This window comes from Monodelphis domestica, chromosome 4 (assembly GCF_027887165.1).
Source record: "Monodelphis domestica isolate mMonDom1 chromosome 4, mMonDom1.pri, whole genome shotgun sequence".
Taxonomy (NCBI): domain Eukaryota; kingdom Metazoa; phylum Chordata; class Mammalia; order Didelphimorphia; family Didelphidae; genus Monodelphis; species Monodelphis domestica.
This window is the reverse complement of record NC_077230.1, coordinates 205,658,504-205,686,131: the sequence shown is the minus strand read 5'-3', so window position 1 is coordinate 205,686,131 and position 27,628 is coordinate 205,658,504. Positions and strand designations below refer to the sequence as shown.

The window sequence follows — 27,628 nt, the reverse complement described above, 5'->3', positions numbered from 1 at the left end:
CCCCAAATCAGACCTTTTGACTCCAAGACTAATATGTTCTTTTCCATTCTTTGACCACACTTCTCATTGACACCCTGGAGAATAATAAAAGCATATACTAAGTCCTCAAAAAATCTCTGTAACTTTAATTTTTAAATACATTTTTGACTTAACTTCAATATGAAAGCAATGATTGTAATATCCTATAGATTTCCAAGTAGAAATTATCTATGTTATCACCAGAATTAAAAAAATAAGTAAATCATTTTCTTTATTACCCATGACAAATTATCCTTGGCACTAAGGATACTATTTTAAAAAGGTTTCCCCATTTAAGCAGATGTCCAAATGGTCTAATTCAAGTGGTTGATTTTTCAGAGTTTTATTAAGATACTCATGGAAAAGAGTATCATGTTTATTGCATTGAACAGTTTGATCAATTTTAGAGAAGAAATTTAGAGAGAAATGATAATAGCAGTATATCTGAGTATTCGAATTTAAGGTTCAAAACTAGATTGAAACCTGTCCAAATCAAAGAGATTAGGGGCAGAAGCATCATCCCTATTTATTTGTGACAGGAAACTAGCTTGTTGAATTTGATTCCTTATAAAGGATGGAATCCAAGCTCAGAATATTTCAATCTCTGTATATATTTCAAAAGTGCCAACTCCCTCACCAAGTTATTAGGCTTATGAAATACGGATGAGAAAACATAACTGCCAAATCCAGAGTAATTTAATGATGTGCAGTGGCATTTTTGGCACTAGTCAAATACATATTCTGGTTGGTATTTCTAAATTTAAGTGTTTTGGAACTTATTTTTAAATGTCACTTTAACCAGATAAGAATTTTTTAAAAAATGAAACACATACTTTACATGAAAAAATATATTTTGTGTGATGGATCTTCTTACTAATGTCAATATGTGTCCCCCAAAATGTCTAGTGCACTAAGTTCCAAAATGCCCCAAGACTTTGGGGACACCCTATATTTAGCAGAAAGAATGAATATTCCATAGATTGTTATAGATAGATAAACATTATTACAATTCATCCAGACTTTACTACTCCCTCACTGGTCTCACTGAATGCTCTATCTGAACTGTAAGAGGCTCTATCTATGATATTTGAATTTCTGTATAAAGGAGATGTCCCAACACAATAAATGCTTAGTTAAGGAAAAGGTATCAAATGATCATGACTCTCAAGGATAACTTTCAATTATGTATTTTCCCTAGTTACTTTAAGTAATCTTTAGTTACTGTAGTAGTTTGCCTTTAGTCTTTAGTAGTATGGGTTTTTAGTGGTTGGTGGTATGGGTTTTAAATATTTTTTCTAATCTTTAAATTCTTTTAGATAACAACTATAACATGGAATGTTATTGATCCTATCTGTGTATAGGAAAGTACCACTATTTTAAAAAGAATCTCAATTTTTGGATAAGATCTACAAAAAAAAAATCAAGAGCATACTTAACAGTTATAAATTCTTTTGGTAATAAAAGGAAACAAAGGTCTTTTAAAAGTCTAAGACTAATAAACTATCTTAGATTATACTATCCTTTATCTTAAATTACAAGGAGCAAAATTTATAATACTGTAGATAAATGTCATCTTTTGGAGTCAAAATTAAAATGGCAGTTTAATTTTATCCATCACAATTATGTTTTCTTCTATATCATTTAATTGGTTTGTTGTAATTTGGACTACAAAAGCACTAATATTATAACACATTTTTCCCCGGCACGTTTTCCTCCATATTATTGGAAAATAGTATTTGCCAATGTTATTCCAATTGTTGCCTTAGTGAAGATCTGCAATCCAAGGATTCTGACCTTCCAGAAAATTGAATTAGGGGTGATTGTGGCACTTATGTATAAGACTGACTGCTACGGAGGTCACAATGGGAGGGATCAAAGCAAGGAAAAGCTGCACCAGAAAAAGTTCACTTGGGATGTGGAAAAGCTGCAGGATTTGACCTCATCCAATGCTGTACCAATATTGCTGCTGTTCCTGAGGCATACTCAGGGAGAGATGTACCATCTGGATGCCTAAATCCTGTGGTTTGATGTAGAGTGCAGAAAACAATTTGACTCAAGTAGATATAGTCAGCCTTGGAATGAATAGAGGTTCCCCCTCTGAGAGTTCAGAACATATCACAAGGTATGACCTCTGGTCTTTGACCCAGTGGGAAGGCCCACTCCCAACTTCAAAGATGCTGAAAGTGAGGACACAGCAGTAGAGTAAGGTGGGACTCTGGAGATGCCAGTGAGGGAAACCTGCACTTATTGCCTTCCCTTGAGGTTGACATTGTGGAATAAACTTCTGGAAATTTTGCCTAGTTATGACTCTAGTGTGTTTTGATGGTGCCCTTTTAGCAGGACTTATTAAAAAAATATATAACTATAGTGATGACTAAAAAGACATATCAACAGTTATCCATTCCTTTGTAATCTTCATATTTTCACCATTTCTAAAGTACTGATGTCCATGATCTAATTTTGCCATTATAATTATCTTATAAGATAAATACTAATAATATTACACAAATTTGAAAAATTGTAATAGAGAATAAATGCTTTATCCAAATTTAAGAATTAGCTAGCAAGAAATCTTTGTCAAGAATCCCATATAATAATCTTTATGCCAGACTAGACTACATTTCTTCTTCATCTTCTTTATAAAACTAATAATTTTGAGAAATTCCATTTTTAGCATGGGGAGACAATTATGATCTGAAGCTATCTATGATGCAATGTGCAAGTTTAAAATATCAAGCTTCTTCACATTTGGCATTTTTTACAAAATTGAGCTTGAATAGTCTAATCTTTCCTATTATGGCTTTCTTCAATAGTAATTGAGAAAAAGAGGAGGCAAAATGAAAATTATTGTTTATTCAAGGTTTCTTCAAGAAAGTCATAAAAAAGGAAGCAAGGAAGGAAGGGAGAAAGGTCTAGATTCTTATCCATAAATATCCTATCAAATCTTTTCAGTAACCACATTTAAGAGTATTAAAAGATAGAACTGCACCCACTTACAGTGACTTGGATTTAAAGGGTGATGGATTTTATTCAGCAAAAGAAAGCTCAGTAACCTTTAGCACTTCATTTAACATCATAGTAATAATGTAAATTGAATGCATGCTGTTGGCTTAAGAAATTAAATGAGTAAAGTACACGTGAGCCCAGGCATATACACACACAGAGTAAAATAAAGAATTTGATTCAACTCTTTGTGCCTGCCATTACAGAAAAGAGTCCATCTACTGGAGTTACTTGGTGGATGAGAGCAGAGTTGACCCCATTTTCCAATATAAACATGGGAAGCACTACCATGTGAATGTAATAAATGAAAATCAGATTGTTCCTAGATAATTAGTACCAAATGGTGGAAAACCCAACCTCTAATCTACTGCCAAACCACCAGAACACAGAAGAAAAGCAAACAGCACAGTCAAGTAATGGAAATTTCTCTGTGCATCTAAATGAGTGTATAAAATGAGACCAAATTCCAAAAATCATTTAAAACATTTCAGCAGTCCCAATGTTATATATGGTTGTAGTAATATCGACACTCTTAAAATTGGTAACCACAGACGGAAACCACAGTTTTGGAACTACAGTATGGCGCCTAGCATACTGTAAGTGTTCCTTTTGTGAAAAACAACAGAAAACCCACAAATGGGAAAATCTGACCAAAAAAAACCCCATGTAGATCCATACAACCATCCCCTGGACATGAGTGATCCTGACTCATCGTGCCTATGAGGCACTGAAGAGAAATTAAGATAGGGAGAGGGAAGTAGTTTTATCATATCTCTTTTTATTACTATTATTTTTCCTTTTAATGTTAAACAAGTAACATATTTGGTATGTCATTTTTTTCAGCTGGCTCTAAATTACTCCATGATCTCATTGATTGGCAACATTTATACTGTTAGGGTGTTAACCTGGATCATAAAACAATAACCACAAAGTTCTTTGGTACAAATACTGGTCAAATATGCAAAAATAGTACTATGTGGCTATGCATTTTGTTCTTATTAGTTTTAAATTTTCCTCAAAGGATTATAATAGAATGAAATGAACATAACTTATAAAATATGATGAAAATATTTATTTTAAGTCCTTTAAGATTCCACTTTTTTGAGACATAAATCATATCACTGAAGTTCTAATGCAAACTCACTGAAGACTTAATAGTTCACATAAAAGTCTGAAATGAACTCTGCTTATGAAACCACAAAAGCAGGCCTAAGAGCACTTGTAAAATTCTATAAACTAAGACAGAATCTAAAAAATAGTTCCCTCAGCCTTGCCATCAAAGTTACATTTGGGAAAGAAAGTCCCCTGGAGAAGCCAAATTTGGTTTTGTATTTCATTAACTGTCAATTTAAAGGCATATTTCAGCATCTATGAGAGGTTGTAATACTTTTTTAGGAAGTATGATAGTAAGAAGAATTGAAACATGTACTTATGGTTACTTCTTAGAAGAAGTACATTCTTTTACACAATAGATTTATTGAGTAGATCCACAACTAAGATTAGAAGTAGGCAACAATATCAGTTACCCAAGACGTAACAGGCAGAGGGATACAATATCCAGGGCAATTTTTCCATGATTACATTTTAAATTATGCCCATATTTTAACATTTGTGAAGTCTACTCTCCACTACAAAGCTATTTGTTTTATAATGCCCAGTTTTATGTTATCATTAGTTATTATAATTTAAATTTTGTAACAAGGGGTCAATGTCTGATCTTCCTGAAACTTTTACCAATAAAATTCATATAGAGGCAAAAAAAGGCCAAAAACTTCAAGGTATATCGTGAAAAATGTGGGAATGAAGGGGTCTACTAGTGACAGTTCTCAACTGCTATTACAAAGCAGTTATTGTCAAGATAGTTTTGTGCTAGTTTAAAAAATAGAACAATCAGTGGAAAAGATTAGCTATACAATATAGCGAGGAGAATATGACTAGTACTATAGCATTTGATAAACACTCCTACTTATTGAAATAAGGATTTGCTATTTGGAAAAAACTACTAGAAAAGGGCCACAGCTTATATATCTCTACCAAAACACATAAATGGCATGTGTAGGATTAGTTGACTGTAGGTCAACGACTAGAAGCCTGTCTTTCAATTTCTGAGGATAATTGATGAAGGTACTTGAATTATCATATTCAATCAAGTAAGAATTAGATATCCTTAAAAAAAAACACCCTCTAAATGTAACATACTAGTTGACCAAAACCCACAACTCTCTATCATGATTACTGTTGAATCAAATGAGACCTCAGAACACAACTCAAGAGTTGTTAGTGACTGAGCTTTGTTCATATGTTTGTTGGTGACCTGGATTTTTTCCCTTAATGCCTGCATTTTCATATCCTTGAACTATTAATTACTAATCTGTTATGTTCTTATTTTGATTTTTTTTAATTCCTTTCCTTCATTAATGTTTTTTAACTTCATGCACTCCAAACTGTTAATATTTCCTGATAACATGCAATCATGTTATCATTCCCTGCATTGTCAAGAACTCTTCCCCTGTCACCTGTTGCAAAAGTATTTCCTTCTTTTCTTTTATATCTAGGTCCTATAGTCATGTCTTATTGTGGTCTTATATATGGTGTGACATGTTGGTCTAAATATCATTTCTGTCAGACTCTTTTGCTGTTTTCTAAAAGTTTTTGTTGAATAGTGAGTCCTTTCTCTAGCATTTGAAATCATTAGATTTATAAAACACTATGATAATATTTGTTTTATTCTGTATGTTGCATACTTAATATGTTCTATTAACCAACTTCTCTTTTTTTTAACTGGTAGCAAGTTTTTGATAATTACTGCTTTACATTATAATCTGAATTAAGAGATTGCCAGGTCTTTTTCTTTCCACTCTTCCCAGTATTATTTCCCTTGAGGTTTTTGAACTTTTGTTCCTCCAGATAATTTTTTTTCTAATCAACAAACAATAGTCAGTAAACATTTAGTGCCCCCTACAATGTGCCTAATACATCTAAGTGGTAGGGATATTATATATATGTATATATATATATATTCCCTTCTAGATCTAAAGCTTATTACTAATTATATATATATATATATATATATATATATATATACTTATATATATAGGCACACACACACACACACACACACACAGACATATACAAATACAAAAGGAGAAAGACAGACCCTGACATCAAAGACCTTACAATCTAAAGGGGGGAAGACAATAAATAAAAGGAAGGAGAAACGGGGAGTATATTTAACATGGGGATATGATGGAGAAGTCCCAAAGTATTGCAGCCAGGTGAGAAATGAGATGTTATAGCTGAACTCTTTCCTTAAATGGGCATTTGGAGTTCATAGCCCCACCCTTTAATCAGAGAGGCAGATAGTAGTAATGAGATGGAGTATCAAGGCTGCTGAGATTTTATAGGATGATGAACTCTTCCAATAATGAACTTCCGGCAGTATGATAAAGAAGTCAGTTAGAAAAGTCCCAATGTAGTGCAGCCAGATGAAAAATAAGGTGTTAGATATCTGTATTGAACTCTCCAATTAAATGGATATTTGGAGTTCATGGCTTCACCCTCTAATCAGAGAAACAAAGAGAGTGGTAAATCTTTGGTAGTTTAATCGATATTGCACTAAATAAGTAAATTAATTTTACCAGTATTATTATTACTATATTGACTAGTCATGAGCAATTAATAACTTCCTACTTATTGTGGTAAAGGATTTAATCAGGGCAAGCTGAATGAAAAAGATGCTCCAAACCATCATTCTATTCAGAACTCCCAGGAACTGGGGCTGAACTCAGGGGCAGTTGCTGGACACAGTTGTTGGACCCTGGAGGAGGGAGAGGCTGCTTTTCTCCAACTATCAGGAAAGCCCAGAGAGAATATCTGTCTGGTATTTCTGGGGTGGACCCAGAGAGCCAGTGGATCCCTCTTCTTGGGCTTTCTTGACATTTCTGCCTGTTCCTACTGTTGCTTCTACAGAGAAGTCGATTTCAGCTATTGTTGGTGACATTTTTCTGGGACTGCTGTTTGAATCAAAGAGGACTCCTGATGTTATGAGATTCATTGGGCCCTTTTTGTCCTTGTCCCTACCAATCCCTCCCTTACTTTAATTAATACTCAAATTACTTAGTTTAGAATAACTGTAGAAAGTTTTAGGGGTTTTAATATCTGTTGTATGTTAGAAATAAGTTATTCCCTGATCCCCTTCCCTTCTCCCTTTAGCCAATTATACCTTTTTAATTACATATATATATATATATATATATATATATATATATAGTTTGAATCCCTTCTTTTAACCCACATATAACTATTTAATTTTGTCTTTATTTCTGTAAAGATTGTTCTGCAATTTTATTCATCTGCTTCCTATATGTTTCTTAGTAAGGTGAACTCTCAACTATTTTATATGTTTTAATTATTTTGAATATTTTCTCTTTTTAGCTTTTACCTCTGCTTCATTAGTGATATATAGAAAAGCTGACAATATATGTGGGATATATTATCTTCTGATACTTTGCTTGACATATTGTTTTATTTAATTTTAGGTGAATCTCTATATAGACAATCATTTAATCCCCAAAAAGTGTTTTTTTTAATTCACCTTTGTTTGTACTCATTCTCTTAATTTATTTCTCTTGTCTTCTCTCTATAGCTTAAATTTCAAGAACTTTATTTAAAAAAATAGTGTTGAAAATGGATCTCTTTTTTGTATTCCTGATCTTATTAGAATGTTCTCTAATGCTTCTAAATTATATGGAAAACTAGCCCTACATTCTAAATAGATATAATTTAATAAACTATAGAAAGATCCATTTATCCCTGTGGGATTATTTGTAGTTTTAACAGAAATAGACAGAATGTCTATTTTTATCCCTATGATGTAGTGCAAAGCTTAGCATAAAAATAGCCCTTAATAAATGTTTGCAAGAGTAGAAATTCAATTTTTTATGAGAGTTGAACTGAGAGCCTCAAAGCAAGCAAAAAAAATACAGTCCCCCTCAAAAAATATCAGAGTTCCCTTACAGTTCTAAATGTTACTACTTATTATATTTATACACACACATACACATACATTAATTAACCTTTACCTTCTGACTTAGTATCAATTATAAGACAGAAGTGTGGTAAAGCCTAGATAAATGGGGTTAAATGGCTTATCCAGGGACATACAGGTAAGAAGTATCTGAGACCAGATTTGGTTCTCCCAACTCCAGGCCTGGTGCTTTATCCATTTTGCTACCTAACTGTTCCTATTATAACATATTCTATTAGTAAATATCAATTTTCTTCTCTGTACAATCTTGCCATTGGTGCCTCTCTTCTTTTACTGTGTCATTATTCATGCTCTCTCTGCCATGTTAAAATGGACTTTCTTTCTTCCCAGGTCACTCAGCTTCAACACTTTAAATTCCCCTTTTAGAGCCAGGCCTAGAGATGGGAGGTCCTAGGTTCAAATCTGGCCTCAGACACTTCCCAACTGTGTGACCCTGGGCAAGTCACTTGACCCCCATTGCCTAGCCCATACCAAGATGGAAGGTAAGGGTTTAAAAAAAATAAAATAAATTTCCCTTTTAATGTTCAGTTCAAGCACACCTTCAAGAAGCCTTTCCTGATTCCTTCCTAAAGAAATTGTCTCTCCCTCAATTTTCTCATAACATTACTACTATATAATACATGTAATATATACCTATTCTTTCTCAATCCTTCCCTCCTTTCCTTTTTTCTTTCTTTCATTTCTTCAGCTTCTCTTTCTCCCTTCCTCTAATTTCTCTTTGCATTTTCTATTTACTATTTAGCCCAATGACTAGAATATAGTTGGTATTTCAAAATATTGTTGAATTGCATTGAATACAATACACCAGGAGGGCAATTTGGAACAATCCCCAAAGAACTGTGAAACTATGCAATCCCTTTAATTCAGTAATAATACCACTATGTCTGTATCCCATAGAGGAGAGAGGGAGAAGGAGAGAGAGAGAAAGAGAGAGAGAAAGAGAGAGAGAGAGAGAGAGAGAGAGAGAGAGAGTGAGAGAGGGAAGGAGGGAGGGGGAGAGAGAGAGAGAGCACATACATGTGCAAAAATATTTATCGCTGCTCTCTTTTGGTGGCAAAGAACTGGAAGTTGAGGGGATATTGATAAATTGTGAAATAGCTGAACAAATTGTGGTATATGATTGTGATGGAATACTATATTCTTCTAAGAAATGATGAACAGTATGATTTCTATGATCTAGGTCAATTCTGAAGGACTTATAAAAAAGAATCCTTTCCACCTCCAGAGAAAGAATGGATGGAGTCAGAGCACACATCAAATAGTACTAATTTTCACTTTAATTTATTTTTTTTATTTTGGAGTTTTGACTTCATTAATAATATTACAAGTATAACCTATATAAATTTGTTCACCATCTCCAGAATGGGTAGGGAATGAAGTTGATGGAGGGAGAAAGGGAGTGAGGGAGATAATTTGGATCCTATAAGTTTGATAATGTATATTAAAAACTGTTATTACATATAATTGGGAAAATTAAAAATTAAAAAGATGGCATAGAACAACATGCCATATAGTAGGTAATAAAATAAAATGCTTGATATTGATCATTTAAATCTTATTTAAAATATGTATCTTCTGGGTGGCAGGAGGGGAGGGAGGAATAGAAAATGATTTTTATATCCAGGGAATAATGATTGAAATTGGCCAAATAAAAAAATAATGTTATAAAAATAAAATAAAATATGACTCTTCTATTCTTCATAATTTTCTAAAGGAGTCCAAATCAATTATTTAAATCATTAAACAATAGTATCAATTACCCATGAAACTTCATTTTTCTAGCAGGGATAGCCATCATAAAGGTACCATTCATATTTAACAAAAATAATTTTAGATGAATTTAGAATTTAATACAAAATGTTCTAATCTTATAATATAAAAATCTCAAACTTTGAAAATAATTTGGAAATTCTTTGGAGGATAAATCTTGTTACATGAAGCATAATGAGGATTATAATTTTTAAAGTTCATAGAATAAAAGTAGTTTAGAAGGAAATAGCACTTAAGAGATAGCATAGTCCAATAGGCTCATTTCATACTTTACAGTTGAGGAGATACACTTAGAGCTCATGATCATAAATTTTATGGCTGAGACAGGACAAGAAACTATTTCTGATTTTTAATCCAGATTTTTTGTTTTCATATTTATTAAGTATCACACTTTGTTATTAAACTATACTAGAGTCTTCATTTCATGTAGGTGGAAAACAAAAGTAAAAAAAAAACTATTTGCCCCTCTATTTCCTTTATTTTACTGGTCTACACATATTCACAAGAACTTTTCTAATACAGGGATAGGAGATATGGACCAAACCTGCAATCTTATTAGTATAAGGAACCTCATATTAAGAAACTCCTTTCAACACTACAGATTTGCACTTTCTCTGAAACATATCTTAGTTACCCAGGGTACAAAGAAGTTAATTGACTTGACCAATTAAAAGGCTTATCTTAGGTCTGATTTGGCCAATGAGTATGTACCAGACAGTACATGAATATAGGTCTTCCTGGTTCCAAGGCTAGTTCTCTTACCACACTAGCCCATTTATTCTCATCTAATGAAGGACATATTATCTTTAGTATCTATGCTATCTGCCTACTATGTAATTGGTATATATTTATACTTAGCTTTTTATATATTTATATTATAATAATTCAGATGGAAAATGAAAATCAAAGAATGTTGGTTCAAAGGAAATTCAAGCAGTTTTGACAGAGAAAAATAATCACATTATAAAGCCAATTGTTTTACCATGGGTACATTAATGATAACTTTTAAACTACAGAATACTCTTTATCCTGAATAATTTTGTCAAAATAAAATAAAAGGGAAGGAGAGGAAAGAAACATTTGTTACTTAGCACTTTCTTGATTAATTCTTTCATTTCTTTATACAACTAATCTCTAAAAATTGTTATTTTCTTATTTTTCTGTGAATACTTAGGGGAAAGGTAAGAATGAGCACAGTAACAACCATTTTCTTGACTGTTTAATCCTATCATTTCTTTATAGCTCTAATCGCTAAAAAGTACTATTTTGTTATATTTTCTGAAAATAACTGGTAGAGAATAAGGGATTGTCTATTCCCAGCACATTATCAGATCACAGCAGAAGTAGGCTTTCTAAAGAATTGAATCTTTTGACAATTTTTGCCAACTGCTATATCATAGATTTGACCACCATGATAGGTTATTGAGAAATGTATTCTTGGTATAACCATTTTGTTTCCCATAGAATTGTTGTAATAAATTTTGGTTAGGTTCTGTAGTATTATTCATAATGTATTTAACTTATTTGGGGTTGGGTTAAATACTTTTTTCTTTTTTTAAGGATGATCTAAAAATGAATTATATTGTGTAATATTTTGTTCTGTGGGAAAATGCATTTCAAGTTTCAAATGACTAATTTAAAAATGAACTATTGGACCATAACCCATTTGTCAATTGGGAACCAACTGTATTATGAGGTTCATATCATATTGCTTTGGTCTCTAAAAGTTGTTTAGAACATCAGAATACTATTAAGAAACATTCTGTGGTAGAGTTGATTTTTGATTATTCATTCAACAAATTTAACTATCTTACTCTGTGTCCTAGGCACTCAGAAAATGAGTGAGAATAACTCAGATGCAAGGTTATAAAGAGTAGTTTAAGGTAGATAAAAAAAATTGTCAGCTCTAAGGAACATAAGAAATTGTCAAGCATTTTTGACAATAAACTATAATAATCAAATCACAAAGTCAGGGTTTTTAACTTTATTGTATTAATTATATGTAGAGCCTTAAATTATTGAGTTGTTTATTTTATGTATACTTGGTAAAATAAAAGAAACATGTAGGAGATACTAGCACTACTGGCAAGATAATACTTTACCACAATATATAACCACAAGTCTAAGGGTAAATGTGTTCATTATTCCAACTTGGGCTGTCAGAAACACATTTTTCAATTACAATGGTCAAACCCATGATGTGGTTGTTGGCATAAATTATCAAAAGAACCAGTTCTTATAATAATCTGGTTATGTGTGCCCCATTAATGTGATGGGTAAAGCCATTCTCTCATTCTTTAATAGTTATTTGTTTACTGAAAATATATAATATCATTAAATAGCAATTCTTTATCAATGTGATTTAATAGAGCATTTGATCTGGGTCTTCCAAAAAAAATCAGGTAGGACTCAGAAGGAGAAATTGGAGAGGTTTGGGTAAGAAAAAAAGGGGTGTTGATGGTGTAAATTATCAAAACAGGACATATATTCCTAATTATATTTGGCTTAGATGAGTATTAAAATGCTTCCATATCCTAATTACATACCATCTGATGGCAAAAAAATGGGTCTGCATATATCTTGGATGGAATTTAAAAGTAAAATGTAGATTTTGAAATCATGAGTAAATTATAAAATGAATATTTAATAACAATATAAGAACTGACTGTGATGACAAATAAATTCAATGCCCCAAATACTAGTTGAGTAATGCTGAGGGATTAACTTAATGATTTAGAAAATCATTATGTAATACAATTTCCCAGATTTTGCCAAGTTAAAAAGCTATATCCTGAGTACAGTTTACTGTTTTGGGACTTAATTCTCCCTTATCATTAAAGAAGGGTTTGTTAAATGTAGCCACAAATGCACTAATTTTCAACCCTCAAAGTCCGAGTATACCTATTATAGAAATTTTCTGATTCTCCAAGGTTAGAATCACATTAAAGTTGGAGTCAGTTATCTAGGGAAAACATTGATCTAATTGACATAGATCTTTTAAAGATTATCAATATCCATCAAAGATAGCTTGCAGTAGTGAATAGAGAGTTGGTTTCAAGGCCAAGAAGACCAGATTTCAAGGATTGCCTTGGACACCTACTGGCAATTTGGCCTATCAATTTTCTAGGCAATTCTTTGTTTCAAAAATGGTAGCAACCAGCATGGATAGAGGTAAACTGTTTTACCTCAAAATTTCCTTATAGCAAAGAAATAATAGGTCCATGCCCCTATCTCCATATTTATTTGTCAGCTATCTTTTTCCTTAGGATAGTATGGATGTGGTTTATAAATAAATAACAAAATACTAGAAAACAATGTGAAATATTCCTGTGTACAGAAATGTGACCTATTTGATTCCCCGCCCCAAAACCAGGATAGGTTTTACATATACTTACTGGAGATGTGGATATCTGAGTTATTCTTAGCTGGTTTTCCAAATCCTGGACTTTATTTCTGAGTTCTATATTCTCAGTTTCTAGTTCTTGTATCTATAAAAGCAAATGATTATAGAACATCAAATTAGAATTTTAAAAAAATTACTATAACTACTGACTATACTCTGGAGTGAACTTTCTAAATTCCTGCTTGTCCATCATTTCAAAATGTGATGTGATGTATCATGCACAGGGGAAAAAGTTATTCAGGTAAAGCCTGGAAAACAGCTTAGAACTTCAGGTCACTAGCAATGCAAGTATTTTAAATTTTACAATACTTGTATTTTGGACTAATTTCTTCTTCCTGGTTGCTCCCAATCTTTCTGTTTTGTTTTGTTTTCTGAATTTATTTTGAAAAGTGTACCCATAATCTGGAAGTATGAACACAGGACAGTGAAACTTGCTTGTGCTGATTTTGAAGATAGTGAGGGGAAGGGTAATTTAATAACAAAAGGAATCTGATCTGCGTGGGAAACCACTTACCCAGCATCTGCTCCTTCTGCTGCTCTGATCCCCATGAGAAGCATCAGGAAGTGAAGCAAAGTCACATGAGAACACTAAGTTCTTGTGGGAATTCAATATAAAATGGTTAAAAACTGTGCAGGGGATCAGAAGGAGTGGACAATTACAGGAACAAAATGAAAGCAGTTCCAGTCTTTGTGGGGAAATGGAATGGTAGGACTTCTCAATTTGTTTAATGGTCTGCAAGTTTCCCTGTACTTAGATCAAACACATGTGATCAACACATTTTGGCTACTCACTCTTTTCTGCAACCCTGCAATCTGTTTTCTTGTTTCAACATCTTTTCCTCCGGATTCTAGAAACTTCCTATAGGCCAGATCGAATGCTTGACCAATAGTTAAAGTGATCTCTTCAGCCTTTGGGAAAAATGAAAAAGAAAGAATTGGCATTGTAGTAAGAACTTCCCCAGAATCATACTCCTGTCCCAGGAAGAGGCAACTTTCACAAGGCATATATGGGCATGACTGAGAATTGAAAGAATGGAAGCTTGAACAAGATTTGAGGATCACTCTTCTACCCTCTATATTTTATTTCTCTTTTTAAACAAATCCTATAAACTGGCGGCAAGGTGGCCCAATAGATGTAGTATAGCATCTGGAGTTAGGAAGACATGAATTTGAATCTTGCCTTGGACTTACAAAGCTGTGTGATTGTAGGCAAATGACTTAACCTGTCTATGTCTCAGTTCCCTCATCTGTAAAAAGGGAATAACAACAGCACCTATTTTGCAGGGTGGTTGTCAGTATCAAATGAGCTAACATATGTAAAGCACTTTACAAATCCTTTTAAAAGCGATATGTAAATGTTACATATTATTATGGGCCAACTAGTTAGGGGACTATCAATTATAAATCATCTACAATGTGCCAGGCTTTGGGCCACACAATGAGAGGCAAAAAAACAAACAAACAAACAGTTTCTACAATCAAGGAGCTGAGTCTAATGGGGATCATAATATCTATTCATTAAATAAACATTTATTAAACACCTTATATGTTCCAGGCACTAGGGATACAAGCTTATAATCTAATAGGGAGCTTACAAGCAACAATGTACAAACATGATTTATACCAGACAAAGTGGGAGTCATCTCAGACGGAAAGCAGTATGATAAAGGAGGGCTAGGAAAGATTTCTTTTAGAAAGTAGGACTTTGGCTGAGACTTGAAGGGATTTCAGCTAGGAGAGAGTTTCAAGCATGGAACTTCTCAGTTTGCTTTCCCTCTATTTAAATAAGTATTTCGCATGATATTTCTCAATTTGTTTTCCCTTTCTTGAAATAAATATATGGCATCTACTATAGTCTTAAAAGGGTGGGTACATGCAGAGTTGGGTTGAAAGGTTCTGCCTTCTTCATCCTGGGTTTAACCATCAGGGCACCAAACAATTTTCCAAGTTCCAGAGAAGATGCCAACCTCCATTGGGCAGAAAGAGGTTTCCTTCCCTGAGAATTCCCTCTACTAAGGAAATCACAGGTCTGGGTACCCCAAGTCTTCTTTCTAATTTCACTACTAATTGCTTCTTCATCCATTCACTTTCAAAGCTGTCCTTTGCTTTGCATTTGTCATATATTCTTTGCAGGTAGTAAGCATTAAATTTTTTTGTTGTTGCAAGAATACAGAATGTGTAATTTGAAAGTGTTGACACTATTTCACAAGCTATACTCCACAAGTCTTGTTATTATATGATATCCTATTAATTACTTAAAATTTGAATGCTATATCATTGTAGAAGAAATTAGTGAACATGATATGATATTTATGTCTTATTCTGTATTCATTGGGACTGAAAAAATGTACTATCTGTATTAATAAGCTAATCCATTGCTTAAAGAACTGCTGATTCAGGATTTGCTCTTGCCACAATATAATACATCTAAAATTGAATTCATCCTACCACCTAAACTTGCTTCTCATTCTAACTTCCATATTTTGTTGGCATCATCACTATCCTTATCAACCTGAGTTGGAAATCACATTACTGTCTGCAATTACCTATCCCACATTCATTCCCAATCCAATCTATTGCCAAGTTTTGTAGAGTTAATCTCGGCAGTGTACTCCATGTATCTTGCATTAGTAACTGCTAGAGAGAGTTTTGTTAAATTGAATGAGCTCTCTCATGTTTATTACCTCCCTTATGTTCTTACTATCATTGTACTTAAGACTCACATCTGCTCTTACTGAGATTACTATAATAATCTTCAACATAGTTCCCTTCCCTACAATCTCCCTTAGCCAATAATACAACCATCATGCTACTTACTGCTAAAGAAGTCATCGTAATCCAGTATTCTCTGATCATGGAACTCTTCCATACAAGAAATGTCCTATCTAATTCAATACATAACTTTTATCCTGAAATTCAAACTTTTCTACAATCTGACCTTTATCTTCATATACTATTCCCTTTCACAAACTCTAAAGTCAAATTCACTACTATTCCATTCCATCCACCTCACCCTACTCTTTTCTATCTCTTTGTCTTTGCTTATATGGTTCTCTATTTCTGAAATGGACAATCCTATTGTCCAATCCCTGAACTATGATTCACCCTCTTTTTATTCAAGATACATGCAATTTAGGTACTGTCTTTGTTATATGACCTTCTTTTCATCTTCTTTATACTACCTCATCAGAAATGAGCTCTTCCATATCAAATTCCCAAGACAAAGATTTAAAGCTTAATGTTGCTGCTATTTTTTATAAAACATGTTTTCACTGAGAATAATTCTGACCATACTAGTTTTTGCTTTTAATCAGTCTTTTACATTTGACAGCATAATCTAATATAATTCTCATTGTATACTTATAGATTACTAATTTCATCCACAAGTTTTCACTATATCTTGTTTGCTAAATGAACATCATAGGGAATATCAACTATATCATCAATATTCTTCTTTAATATTGAAGGAATGGAATTTTACACAAAGAAGCCATGAAGGCAGGAGGACAGTGAGAAGAGACCAAAGGTCATTTAGAATCCTGAAGCAAGGGGCTGTTGGAACCCTAATGGACTTTGGGGGGAGTCTGGTCTCTGAAAGAGTGTGAGCTCCCAGAGACCCTTCTGGAAGATTGGATATATCCCAGAGTGGTTATTCCCCATCATTCAGAGAAGTCATCAGCCCTGAATCATCCTGCTGTTCAGAACTGAGAGGAAACCTGTGTAAACGTGATAAACAGCCAGTCATCTCAAAGGAACTGAGATCCCTGAGAGGAACTGAGTCAAGCCTGAAGAGCATCTCTCTTGTTCCAGCTAAACCTAGAGACTATAATCCTTCTCTTAGTTAGCCTAGGTTAGCCATAACAGTTTCAACATCAGACAGAAAGGCTCAGGCCAGTCCAGCTTTTAGGTGAGGGCTGAAAGACTTGAAAGATCATCACTTTCAATTAGGGACCTCCTATTTCCCTCTTTCCTGCACCTGAAACCTTGATACCCTTTTAATAAACAGTATTAAACTTTAACAAACAGTCAGATTAATTTACAAGAAAGAGTAAAGGGAGATTGGTGGGTTAGGGGTGATTCAGAGGGAGAGCTTTCTCAGGCCCAGGTTAAGTCAAACCATGAACCATCTGTTACTGCTCTCCCTCTAAGCAGATCTGTTCAGAAAAAGAGTTCATCAAAGGAGAGCTAGGTTAAGCAAAACATCCTAGCCAAACATCTATCCTTCTTCCCTGAGGTGTTCTCTATTCTGATACAGACCGCAGCAACATCTTGACCACCATTCTGATCTGGCCGAGGATAGAGAGAAGCCATTGCTCTCTGTCTAAAGGAGAAATATCCTGACAGATCAGTTTATCCAAACAACTGACCATTCATTTATAACAAGCCAGGGGTTTCCTACTATATATGTATATATATGAAGTATATTCTCTTTTACAATATATCATGTAATATATGTTACAGTTACTGATTTGCCAAGACTTTGATACAATAGGTTTAAACTAAGAAAAAAGAGCTTATTTCTCTAGGAAATAGTTAAATCTTGATAACTACTGTGACCCATCTTTATTATGAAATATTTTTCATTAAATTAAAATACTTTATTTAGGAAAGATAAACAGAACATTTCTTTAAAAATTATTTTATGAAATTAAACATAAGACTGACAAAACTTGTGTTTAATCAGATATATGTTAGACTACAAAACTGCATAAGACTCGAGCAAATTGCACTATAAGAGATATATTATGGGAAAGAAGAGGTTTGTACAGCAGTGAGGAGAAATAAATGGTCATCTGGGTGCTTCACTTCTAGCCATGCCAAACAAGACATCTAGACCTTGAAGGAACTTTAAAGGTAGGCACTATAGATATTGAGGGGCAGCTAGGTGACACAGTAGATGGTATACCAGATTAGGAGTCAATAAGATCTGAATCCAAATCCAGACACAGATTTCTTAGCTGTATCAACCTGGGCAAGTCACTTAAAACCTATTTGCCTCAATTTCCTCATCCATAAAATGGGGGTGGGGGGAGAGGGAAGAACATTTTTGGGATATGACCAAAATAGTCATTAGGGAAAATTTCATAACCCTAGATACTTACATCAATAAAGTGAAAACAAGCAGATCAATGAAATGGTCATGCAACCACAACAAATAACATTCTAGAAAAGGAGAATACTAGGTGATAATCTCTAATAGATGGTGGGAAAAAAAAGAAAGGAGCTCTAGAGTGTGATTATTGAAGGATTGCTAATATTATCAGATAAGTGCTAATCTTTCCATTATGCATTTATCTTGTATATTGATTAGTGTAAACCCTAAAATTCCTTAGGCTTATAAATGTTGGAAATTTCACCATTGGGAAATTTCATACTTGAAAAATTTCCTATTGATAGTGGGTCTTGGCTATTGGAATGTGAACCCCATTGGCATGGGAGGTTCCTTCTCCTACCTTCTTAAGATTACTTTAGGACAGAAACCTTTTGCTGAACAATGGAAAGGACTTTGACCAATGCTTAAGCATAGAACAGGAATTTCTTTGAGTCATGATTGATTTTAGAATTGATACAATGGAGATACTTGGAATCAATCTCCACCCTATTCAGTCCTAACAGGATTGAGTAAGGGCTGCAGCCTAGATCAAAATTTAATTATTCCAATCTCTACCCTACTCAGGTTAACTGGATTTAGAAAGGGCTGTAGCAAAGGATCAAAGATTTAATTATTTGAAAATATGACCTTCAACAGACATGTGCAAAGCCAGAGACCTCTGGGCAGTCCTGGGTTAAGCTAGAGCCTCCATTGGCACAGGGAAATTGATGGACAGTGATTGGTAGATGTGAGAACTGAGGGGAGGCAACTTGGATGGTGTCCTTAAAGAGAGAGGGGTCTGAAGACTCAGGGAGTTGGTTGAGGAGTTGGTCGGAGTGGTTGCGGTGTGCTCTGAGAAGCTTGCGCTGAAGGAAGCTGAAGGTGGGGGCCCCGGAGACTGTTTCTCCATTTTTGGTCACGTGAGTAATAGGGACTGATCTCCTTTCATTGCCCCAGCTATCTAAGGGCTTGGGCCTTTTGGCCCAGCCTAAACAGAAGGGGTATTTAAGCCCTATTCCCTTCTCTCCCCTTTCTCTCTCCCTCTTTCTCTCTATCTGTAATCCCTTTCTTCCTCCTGTTTGTAATTAAAACTCCATAAAAGGTTGACGGCTGACTTGAGTTTTCATTAAGGAATTACATAGCTGAATTCCTTGGCGACCTTAAATTAATATATATCAGTCTTTTAAAGTGATTTCCTTGTCACATTAGGATACCACATTTTACTTTGCTATTTCTCTGTATTTCCTGACCATAGGGTTCATTATGCAAATAAATAAAAGATCACATGCTATCATTGAGGTAGTCTTAGAAGATATCTCCAGTAGCCATCCATTCCATTGCCTCCTTTTATATATGAGGTAACTGAGGCTTGGAAAAGTTGTGAAACTCAGTAAGAACCAAAGGAGGAATTCAAACTCAGGTCCTAAGAATCTCAGATTACACTATATGGAGAAGCCAGATGGTACAGAGGATAGAATTTTGGGCCTGGAGTTAAAAAGACCTGAGTTCAAATATGGTCTCAGACACACACTAGCTGTGTAACCTTTGAGTAAGGCATTTATTCACTCTCTACATCAGTTTTCTCATATGTAAAGTGGGAATAACAAAAGCATTTATGTCCCAGGTGTATTGTGAGGATCAAATGAGATCAGTGTAAAGTATTTAGCATGAGACCTGGAACATATTATAGAAATGTTTATTATTGATTATTAATTATAATAACTAATAGGGAATTATTTGAGGCAATTATTGTAATATGAACAGATGACTGAGAAAAGGCAAGCCATTCAGGCTGTCTTTTTGTTTTCACTTCCAAGTTCTTCTTTAAAACTTCTATTTTCTGTATCATGGAAAAGTTCATCAAATGAAAAGGGTAAAATATTATAAAATGTAATTAAATTGAAAATAGATCATTTGTTAACAACTTCTGTAAGTGATTTAAACAAATATACGTTTCTAGATCCGGATGAATTACAACCATCATATGAAAGAACCCATGATAGCGCAGCTATAAGAAGACATGCCTGGAGATTGGAAGCAGTTAATGTTTTTCCTCCAGGATCAAATATCCTTTGTTTGACTTCTGAAGTGCATTTTTAATTTTCTGGGATTTTTATCCATTAATCCCCTCCAAATATTCTATAATCCAATGACATTGACTTCTTAGCTATTTCTCATCCATTATACTCTTATCTACCAAATCCAAGCATTTTAATTTAAAATCCCCCCCATACCTGAAATACCAGTTTTCTTCATCTCCATTTTCCAGCTTTCAGTTTCCTTCAAGTTTCAGCTAAAGTTCTACTTTCTATAAGTCTTTCCCAGTGTTCCTTAAACTTAGCACTTTCATTCTCATGCTATCCTTAATTTTTGTTGTTGTTCAGTCATTTTCAATCATGCCCAAGTCCTTGTGACTTCACTTGGGGTTTGCTTGGCAAAGTTATTGGAGTGGTTTGCCATTTTCTTCTCCAGCTCATTTTACAGATGAGGAAACTGAGGCAAAGAAGGTTGTATAACTTGCCCAAGGTCACAAAGATATTGTTCAAGACTGGATTTGAGTCTTTTTTTTTAAACCCTTACCTTCCGTCTTGCAGTCAATACTGTGTATTGGCTCCAAGGCAGAAGAGTGGTAAGGGTTAGGCAATGAGGGTTAAGTGACTTGCCCAGGATCACACAGCTGGGAAGTGTCTGAGGTCAGATTTGAACCAAGGACCTCCCATCTCTAGGCCTGGCTCTCTTCCACTGAGCTACCCAGCTGCCCCCTGAGTCTTTTTTTTTTTTTACTCTAGGCTTGATGCTCTAGGTACCCTATCCTTAATTTAGCTTCTGTATGTTTTTCATGCAAAGTCATTTCCACGTTGCCTCCCCAAGTAAACTAAATTAATTAAGAACAAGGATGTTTTTAACTTTTGTATGCTCAGTCTTTAGCACAGTGCTTGGCACACTTTAGGTATTTAATAAATGTTAGTTGATTTAACTATTCCACTTTACAAAAGGAAAAAAAAATAAAGAAACTAGAAAGTATAGACCAGTAAGTTGTATATTAATGGAGGAATTCTAAAATAAATGATTAAACGATTGGTTTGTAATCAATTAGAGACATTGATAATCACAAGGAACTAAAATGTGTTCATTAAGACTAATATATGCCAAACCTGTGAGTGTTATTAGACAAGTAGATCAGAAAATGTATATGTAATTTTTTTTATTAATTTAAGAAAGGCATTTAACAAGTTTTTCATGATATTCTGTGAACAAGATAAACAAATAAGGGCTGGTTGATTATATTGCCAGTTTGCATAGATGTCCATAAAACACTTCACAAATGTGCCCAAAAATGCCAATGCATATCACTATTCACTAATGGATCTACATCAACCTAAAAGGAAACTCCATGTGGACTGACAGAAAATAATATAAATAATTAAAAATTTTATTAGACTTTCAAATGACAAAATTGGGAGGCATTTACTTTGTTTTACAGAATCAAGATAAAAACATATTTTAGTATGCTAGAATAATAGGCCAAATATATTTTTTGTCAAACTTGTGCTTTGAACTATAGTTTAATAAATGTAAAATTGCATAATAGCATTCGTTGTATTTTACCTGACACAAGCCTTGAATAATTGCAATAACATTCTTTGCAGATTTTACTATTTTTTCAGGCTAAAACTTTGGAAAAGGGGCTAGTTAGCAAAAGTAGTTTTGAAATATATGACTTTTTTGAAAATTATTTTTCTTTAGCCCATTGTTTGAAGTTTAGTTTGGCAGTACTTTTAATTTTTAAAATATTTAATTTTTCAATATTTAAAGTAAATAAGTTTGATAAAATATAGTAAATATGGCATGTAGTAATTTTTTTTTCCTTTTTAATCTTTTTTTAAATTAATTTAGTCAATTTAGAACATTATTCCTTGGTTACAAGAATCATATTATTTCCGTCCCTCCCCTCCCCCCATCCTTCCCATAGCTGAATCACAATTTCATTGGGTATTACATGTGTCCTTGATCAAAACCTATTTCCATGTTGTTGGTGATTGCTTTAGGATGTTCATTTAGAGTCTATATCCCCAACCATATCCCCTCAACACATGTAATCAAGCAGTTGTTTTTCTTCTGTGTTTCTACTCCCACAGTTTTTCCTCTGAATGTGGATAATGGTTTTTCTCATAGATACCTCCAAGTTGTTCAGGATCACTGCATTGCTACTAATGGAGAAGTCCATTACAATCGATTGTACAATGTATCAGTCTCTGTGTACAATGTTCTCCTAGTTCTGCAACTTTCACTCTGCATCAATTCCTGGAGGTTGTTCCAGTCTCCATGGAATTCCTCCACTTCATTATTCCTTTGAGCACAATAGTATTCCATCACGAACAGATACCACAATTTGTTCAGCCATTCCCCAATTGAAGGGCATCCACTCATTTTCCAATTTTTTGCCACCACAAAGAGTGCAGCTATGAATATTCTTGTATAAGTCTTTTTCCTTATTATCTTTTTGGGGTAAAAACCCAGCAGTGCTATGACTGGATCAAAGGGCAGACAGTCTTTTAGCACCCTTTGGGTATAGTTCCAAATTGCCCTCCAGAATTGTTGGATCAATTCACAACTCCACCAGCAATGCATTAATATCCCAACTTTGCCACATCCTCTCCAGCATTCATTACTTTCCATTGCTGTCATGTTAGCCAATCTGCTAGGTGTGAGGTGATACCTCAGAGTTGTTTTGATTTGCATTTCTCTGATTATAAGAGATTTAGAACACTTTTTCATGTATTTATTAACAGTTTTGATTTCTTTGACTGAAAATTGCCTATTCATATCCCTTACCCATTTATCAATTGGAGAATGGCTTGATTTTTGGTACAATTGATTTAGCTCTTCCATAAATTTGATTAATTAGACCTTTGTCAGAGGTTTTTGTTATGAAAATTGTTTCCCAATTTGTTGCTTCCCTTCTAATTTTGGTTGCATTGGTTTTGATTGTACAAAACTTTTTTAATTTGATATAATCAAAATTATTGATTTTACATTTTGTGGTTTTTTTCTAGCTCTTGCTTGGTTTTAAAGTCTTTCCTTTCCCAAAGATCTGACATGTATATTATTCTGTGTTCACCTAATTTGCTTACAGTTTCCTTCTTTATATTCAGGTCATTCACCCATTCTGAGATTAAGTTGGTTTGGGTGTGAGATGTTGATCCAAACCTAATCTCTCCCATACTGTCTGCCAATTTTCCCAGTAGTTTTCATCAAATAGTGGATTTTGGTCCCCAAAGCTGGGATCTTTGGGCTTATCATAGACTGTCTTGCTGAGGTCACTTACCCCAAGTCTATTCCACTGATCCTCCTTTCTGTCTCTTAGCCAGTACCAAATTGTTTTGATGACCACTGCTTTATAGTATACTTTGAGATATGGGACTGCAAGGCCTCCTTTCTTCGCATCTTTTTTCATGATTTCCCTCAATATCCTTGATCTTTTGTTCTTCCAAATGAACTTTGTTATGGTTTTATTTTCTAATTCAGTAAAAAAGTTTAACTGTCTCTCTGTCACCATTTGTCAATTTCCCTTCCTCCCAAAACTAAGTACAGTTACAAAATTAAAATAAATACATAAATCAAAGCAAGACTAAACATCTATCTACTCTTTGAATCCAAATGCGATTGATTTGGTTTGCCTATTTTAGATCAATGACTATTTTAAGGACACTGAAAAGCTCTTTTTTGTGTTTTGTGAACTTCACAGTACTTGACAAAAATGGAACTATGGTGAATATCAATCCATAGATAATGTTGGCAGTAGCTAAGAATAACAAACAATCAAATTAATCGGGTTTTATTAATGCCTAATTTAATTATGCTATATTAGATGTTCTGCCTTTATTAACACATTTAGTGGTTAAAAGTAATGATATTTGAAATGAACTACTTATATTTTTTCAGGAAGAATTTAGGTTCAGTCAAAACTTTCTTTTAAAATGGGAAAGAATCTATTAGTACAAAAATATTTATAGCTGCTCTTTTTGTGGTTTCAAAGAATTGGAAACTAAAAGGATGTCCCTCAATTGAGAAACAGACGAACAAATTATGGTATATGATAGTGTGTTATAAGGAATAACATGAACAGGATGGTTTCTGAAAGAGCTGGAAATATCTACATGAACTGATACAGAATGAAATAAGCAGAAATAAGAGAACATTGTATACAATAACAGCAATATTGTGGAACAATCAAATATGATTGATTTTGCTACTAACAGCAATAAATGATCCAGGACAATTCTAAGGGACTTATGAAAAAGAATGTTATCCAACTCTGGTATAGAAATGCACTTGAAAATATATGATTTATTACTTGTTTGTCTGAGTATATATTTTATTTTATAAGGTTATTCACTTATAAAATAAATAATATGGAAATGTGTTTTGTATGACAACACTTGTATAACCCAGATTAAATTGCTCATTGTTTCTGGGAGGGGGAAAGGAAGAAGGGAGGGAAACAACATGGATCATATAACTTTGGAAAACTTATGTAAAAATCTTTTATTAAAATGTTTTAAATGTGAAAAAAAAACCTCCATTGTACCTACCTCTGATATCAGGGCACAAGATTAGACAGCAAATAATTATCCATCATAGTACCTGATTCAGTAATTTTCTATGTATTTCTTCCCTATGAACATTACTTATGGTTTAAGCATTAAGTGTCTATGAACAGTATGTAGTTATGTGTATCATTTTGTATTTATATAGTCAATCATATGTGAGGTCATTAAAATGAAAGTAATCATAGTTATGAATCATTAGTTTTGCCTCAAGGCAACATTTCAGATCTTTCCCTGAAGTCTCATATTTTGAAAATCATGAAATAAAATGTGCTACATCTCAATAATGCACCTTGCCATTTAGAAAATATAAGAAATTGTCAAAATTTAACGTCTATAAAATGAAATTAAAACATGCCTTAGCTCCCTACTAAATTAATATAAAAATGTAGCATAAGCATAATTCTCAGATAAAGTAAATTTGTCTGTTCGTATGTCAACATAATAATTTTGTTAAGCGAGGGATTTTGCTGAATATTCTCATGATGTAATGAATCTTTAGTGCAAGTAAGTATCGTCAGCTCTTATTCTTTCAAATATTTTTAATACTTTTAGGGTTAAGACAATTCCTGTATTCATAAAATGTAAAAACTATCCTAAAACATGTCATACTTACACACTTTTCGCTGTCAAATACATAGCACAAATGTTTATTTGACTCAGAATCTTTGCATATGAAAGTAAATATCCTCTTGTCAGTTTTATCATCTGCACAAAATGATATCCTATGAAGCTGGCAATTGTGCTGGACTTCCTGTGAACACATATAGAAATGAACAGGTTTGGTAAGCATTTTTTCAATTACTATATAATTCCTTTTAATTTCTAATGGTCATGTTTGGTCACTTGCAAAATAGAATGCTTAACTCTTAAGTTTGGAGCATTATGGACACCAGAATTTGAAAGAAACATGCAATGAGAATGGACTTTCTGGTAGATAGAGGATATCTGAATAGGAAATTCTAATGAAGTGAAAAATTCACTATTCCTCAGATAAACTTTTTGATTTCTTCTTTTAGCATCTTTGCTCATGCTGGCTTATACATCTAGAATGATCTCTTTATGCATCCTCCATCTATTAAACTCCTACATGTCAATTTAAATAAGACCTTGTCCAGGAAATCCTTCCTTTCTCTGATGCTTCCAATCAACAGATAATGATCTTTTTCTCTCATGCATTTCATCAAGTATTATTATTCCTTTAAAATATAATTACTCGTGTGTGTGTGTGTGTGTGTGTGTGTGTGTGTGTGTGTGTGTGTGTGTGTAATAACCAGGAACCTTTTAAGATCCACAAAGGAAGTTGACAATTTAAATTTGTAGAACCCCCACAGTCTTGAAAGATGTTCTGCCTATCGTGGGAAGTTAATTAATGCTTGATGTATTGCCCTGAATTCTGAAGAAAATTCTGAAGAAAAAAATATAAGGCAGAAGAACATGCCAATAATATTAAAATGCATTCATTTGTGTAATTTTGATAGATCTTATAATATAACACCACAATATAGTAACAAGATATAATCTATATAAATCATATGGTAAATTGACAGTTGTATTTTATATAGTACTTTATAATTTTAATATTCCTTCTATTTTTTCCTATAGAGAATTATAAAACTCACCCAAAGCAGTACTATTTTTACTGAACTTTTAAAAATGTACATATATACTGAGCCACAAAATTTAAAATTGATCTTAGATTTTCCCCTTGTATTTGAAGTTAACTAGAGAAGACAGATGTTTTCATATCCAATTCAAGTATCTCATATTTTCTGTAATTTATTTAACCATTGTGAAATTAGGGTCTATATTTAGATTTAGAGCACAATTAAAGATGAGCTCTTAAAATTCATTGTCGATTTTTTTCTTAGTACCACGAACCAAGCTACTTCTTTTGAATTTTTTTGTCAGGAAAAGCAGACACAACAATTTCTTTTTCTTAAAGTGCCAGGATAAAACTTGATTCTTTTGATTCCAATTTTCTTTACTGTATAATTGGGTATGGTAGGGGGTACAGGGGAAGTGGCATGTTATGTAAGACTGATATTTTTAACTTGCTGAAAAATGGATGAAAAAAGAAAAGAAATTAAAAGAAGTATAAAAATATAAAAAATAAATACGAGTGATCCTAGCAAAATACTTTTTAGGTGTTTGGGTTGGGGTAGGGAAGGTGATGGAGATAAGAGAAGACGCAGAGAACACAGAGTCTCTGGTGGCTTGATATTCAAAATGATCATTTAATAATTTGGCAAAATATTTTTCTATGATTTCATTTACTAATTGATTTTTGTCATTTTTTATGTTTTCATTGACAGTTTAATGGAATTTAAAGAATCTGGAGAAGTTAGATGTATTATCCTTTTATCTTTTTTTTTTCAACAGGTTCAGGGCTATGATTTTATTTGTGCAGTAAATTCCTGGTGTTGAGATTCTCTCCATTGATGCTGATGAAGAATTCAATCAGTCTTAAGAAGTTGCCTAGATTAAGAGGGTTTAAGTGACTTACCAAGAGTCATACCAGCTACAATTTATAAGAGACAACAATTTAACCAAGGTCTTCCTGCCTCCAAGGATATCCTTATGTCATATTTCCTCAATATGATGTATAATATTGAAAAATAACTTCTTATTCAACTAAAAATTTGGATATTTCCTATTTACCATAAGTTCTTAATGATTATCAA

The 27,628-nt window shown here is 33.4% G+C and overlaps 1 protein-coding gene across 9 annotated transcripts in view; it reads right to left on the bottom strand.

The window, feature by feature from the left end:
- The window catches only part of GULP1 (GULP PTB domain containing engulfment adaptor 1), a 404,571-nt gene that overhangs the window by 24,589 nt on the left and 352,354 nt on the right, over window positions 1-27,628 (bottom strand). For 6 of the 9 annotated variants that reach the window (XM_056794109.1, XM_056794112.1, XM_056794110.1 and 3 more), the window contains 4 exons: window positions 25,561-25,698; window positions 14,034-14,150; window positions 13,756-13,836; window positions 13,234-13,326 (listed from right to left, as the gene is read on the bottom strand). In XM_056794109.1, the coding sequence (XP_056650087.1) occupies window positions 13,234-13,326; window positions 13,756-13,836; window positions 14,034-14,150; window positions 25,561-25,698 (429 nt within the window). The remainder of the gene's footprint in view (window positions 1-13,233; window positions 13,327-13,755; window positions 13,837-14,033; window positions 14,151-25,560; window positions 25,699-27,628) is intronic. The other 3 variants (XM_007494492.2, XM_056794114.1, XM_056794111.1) reach the window with 2 other exon arrangements.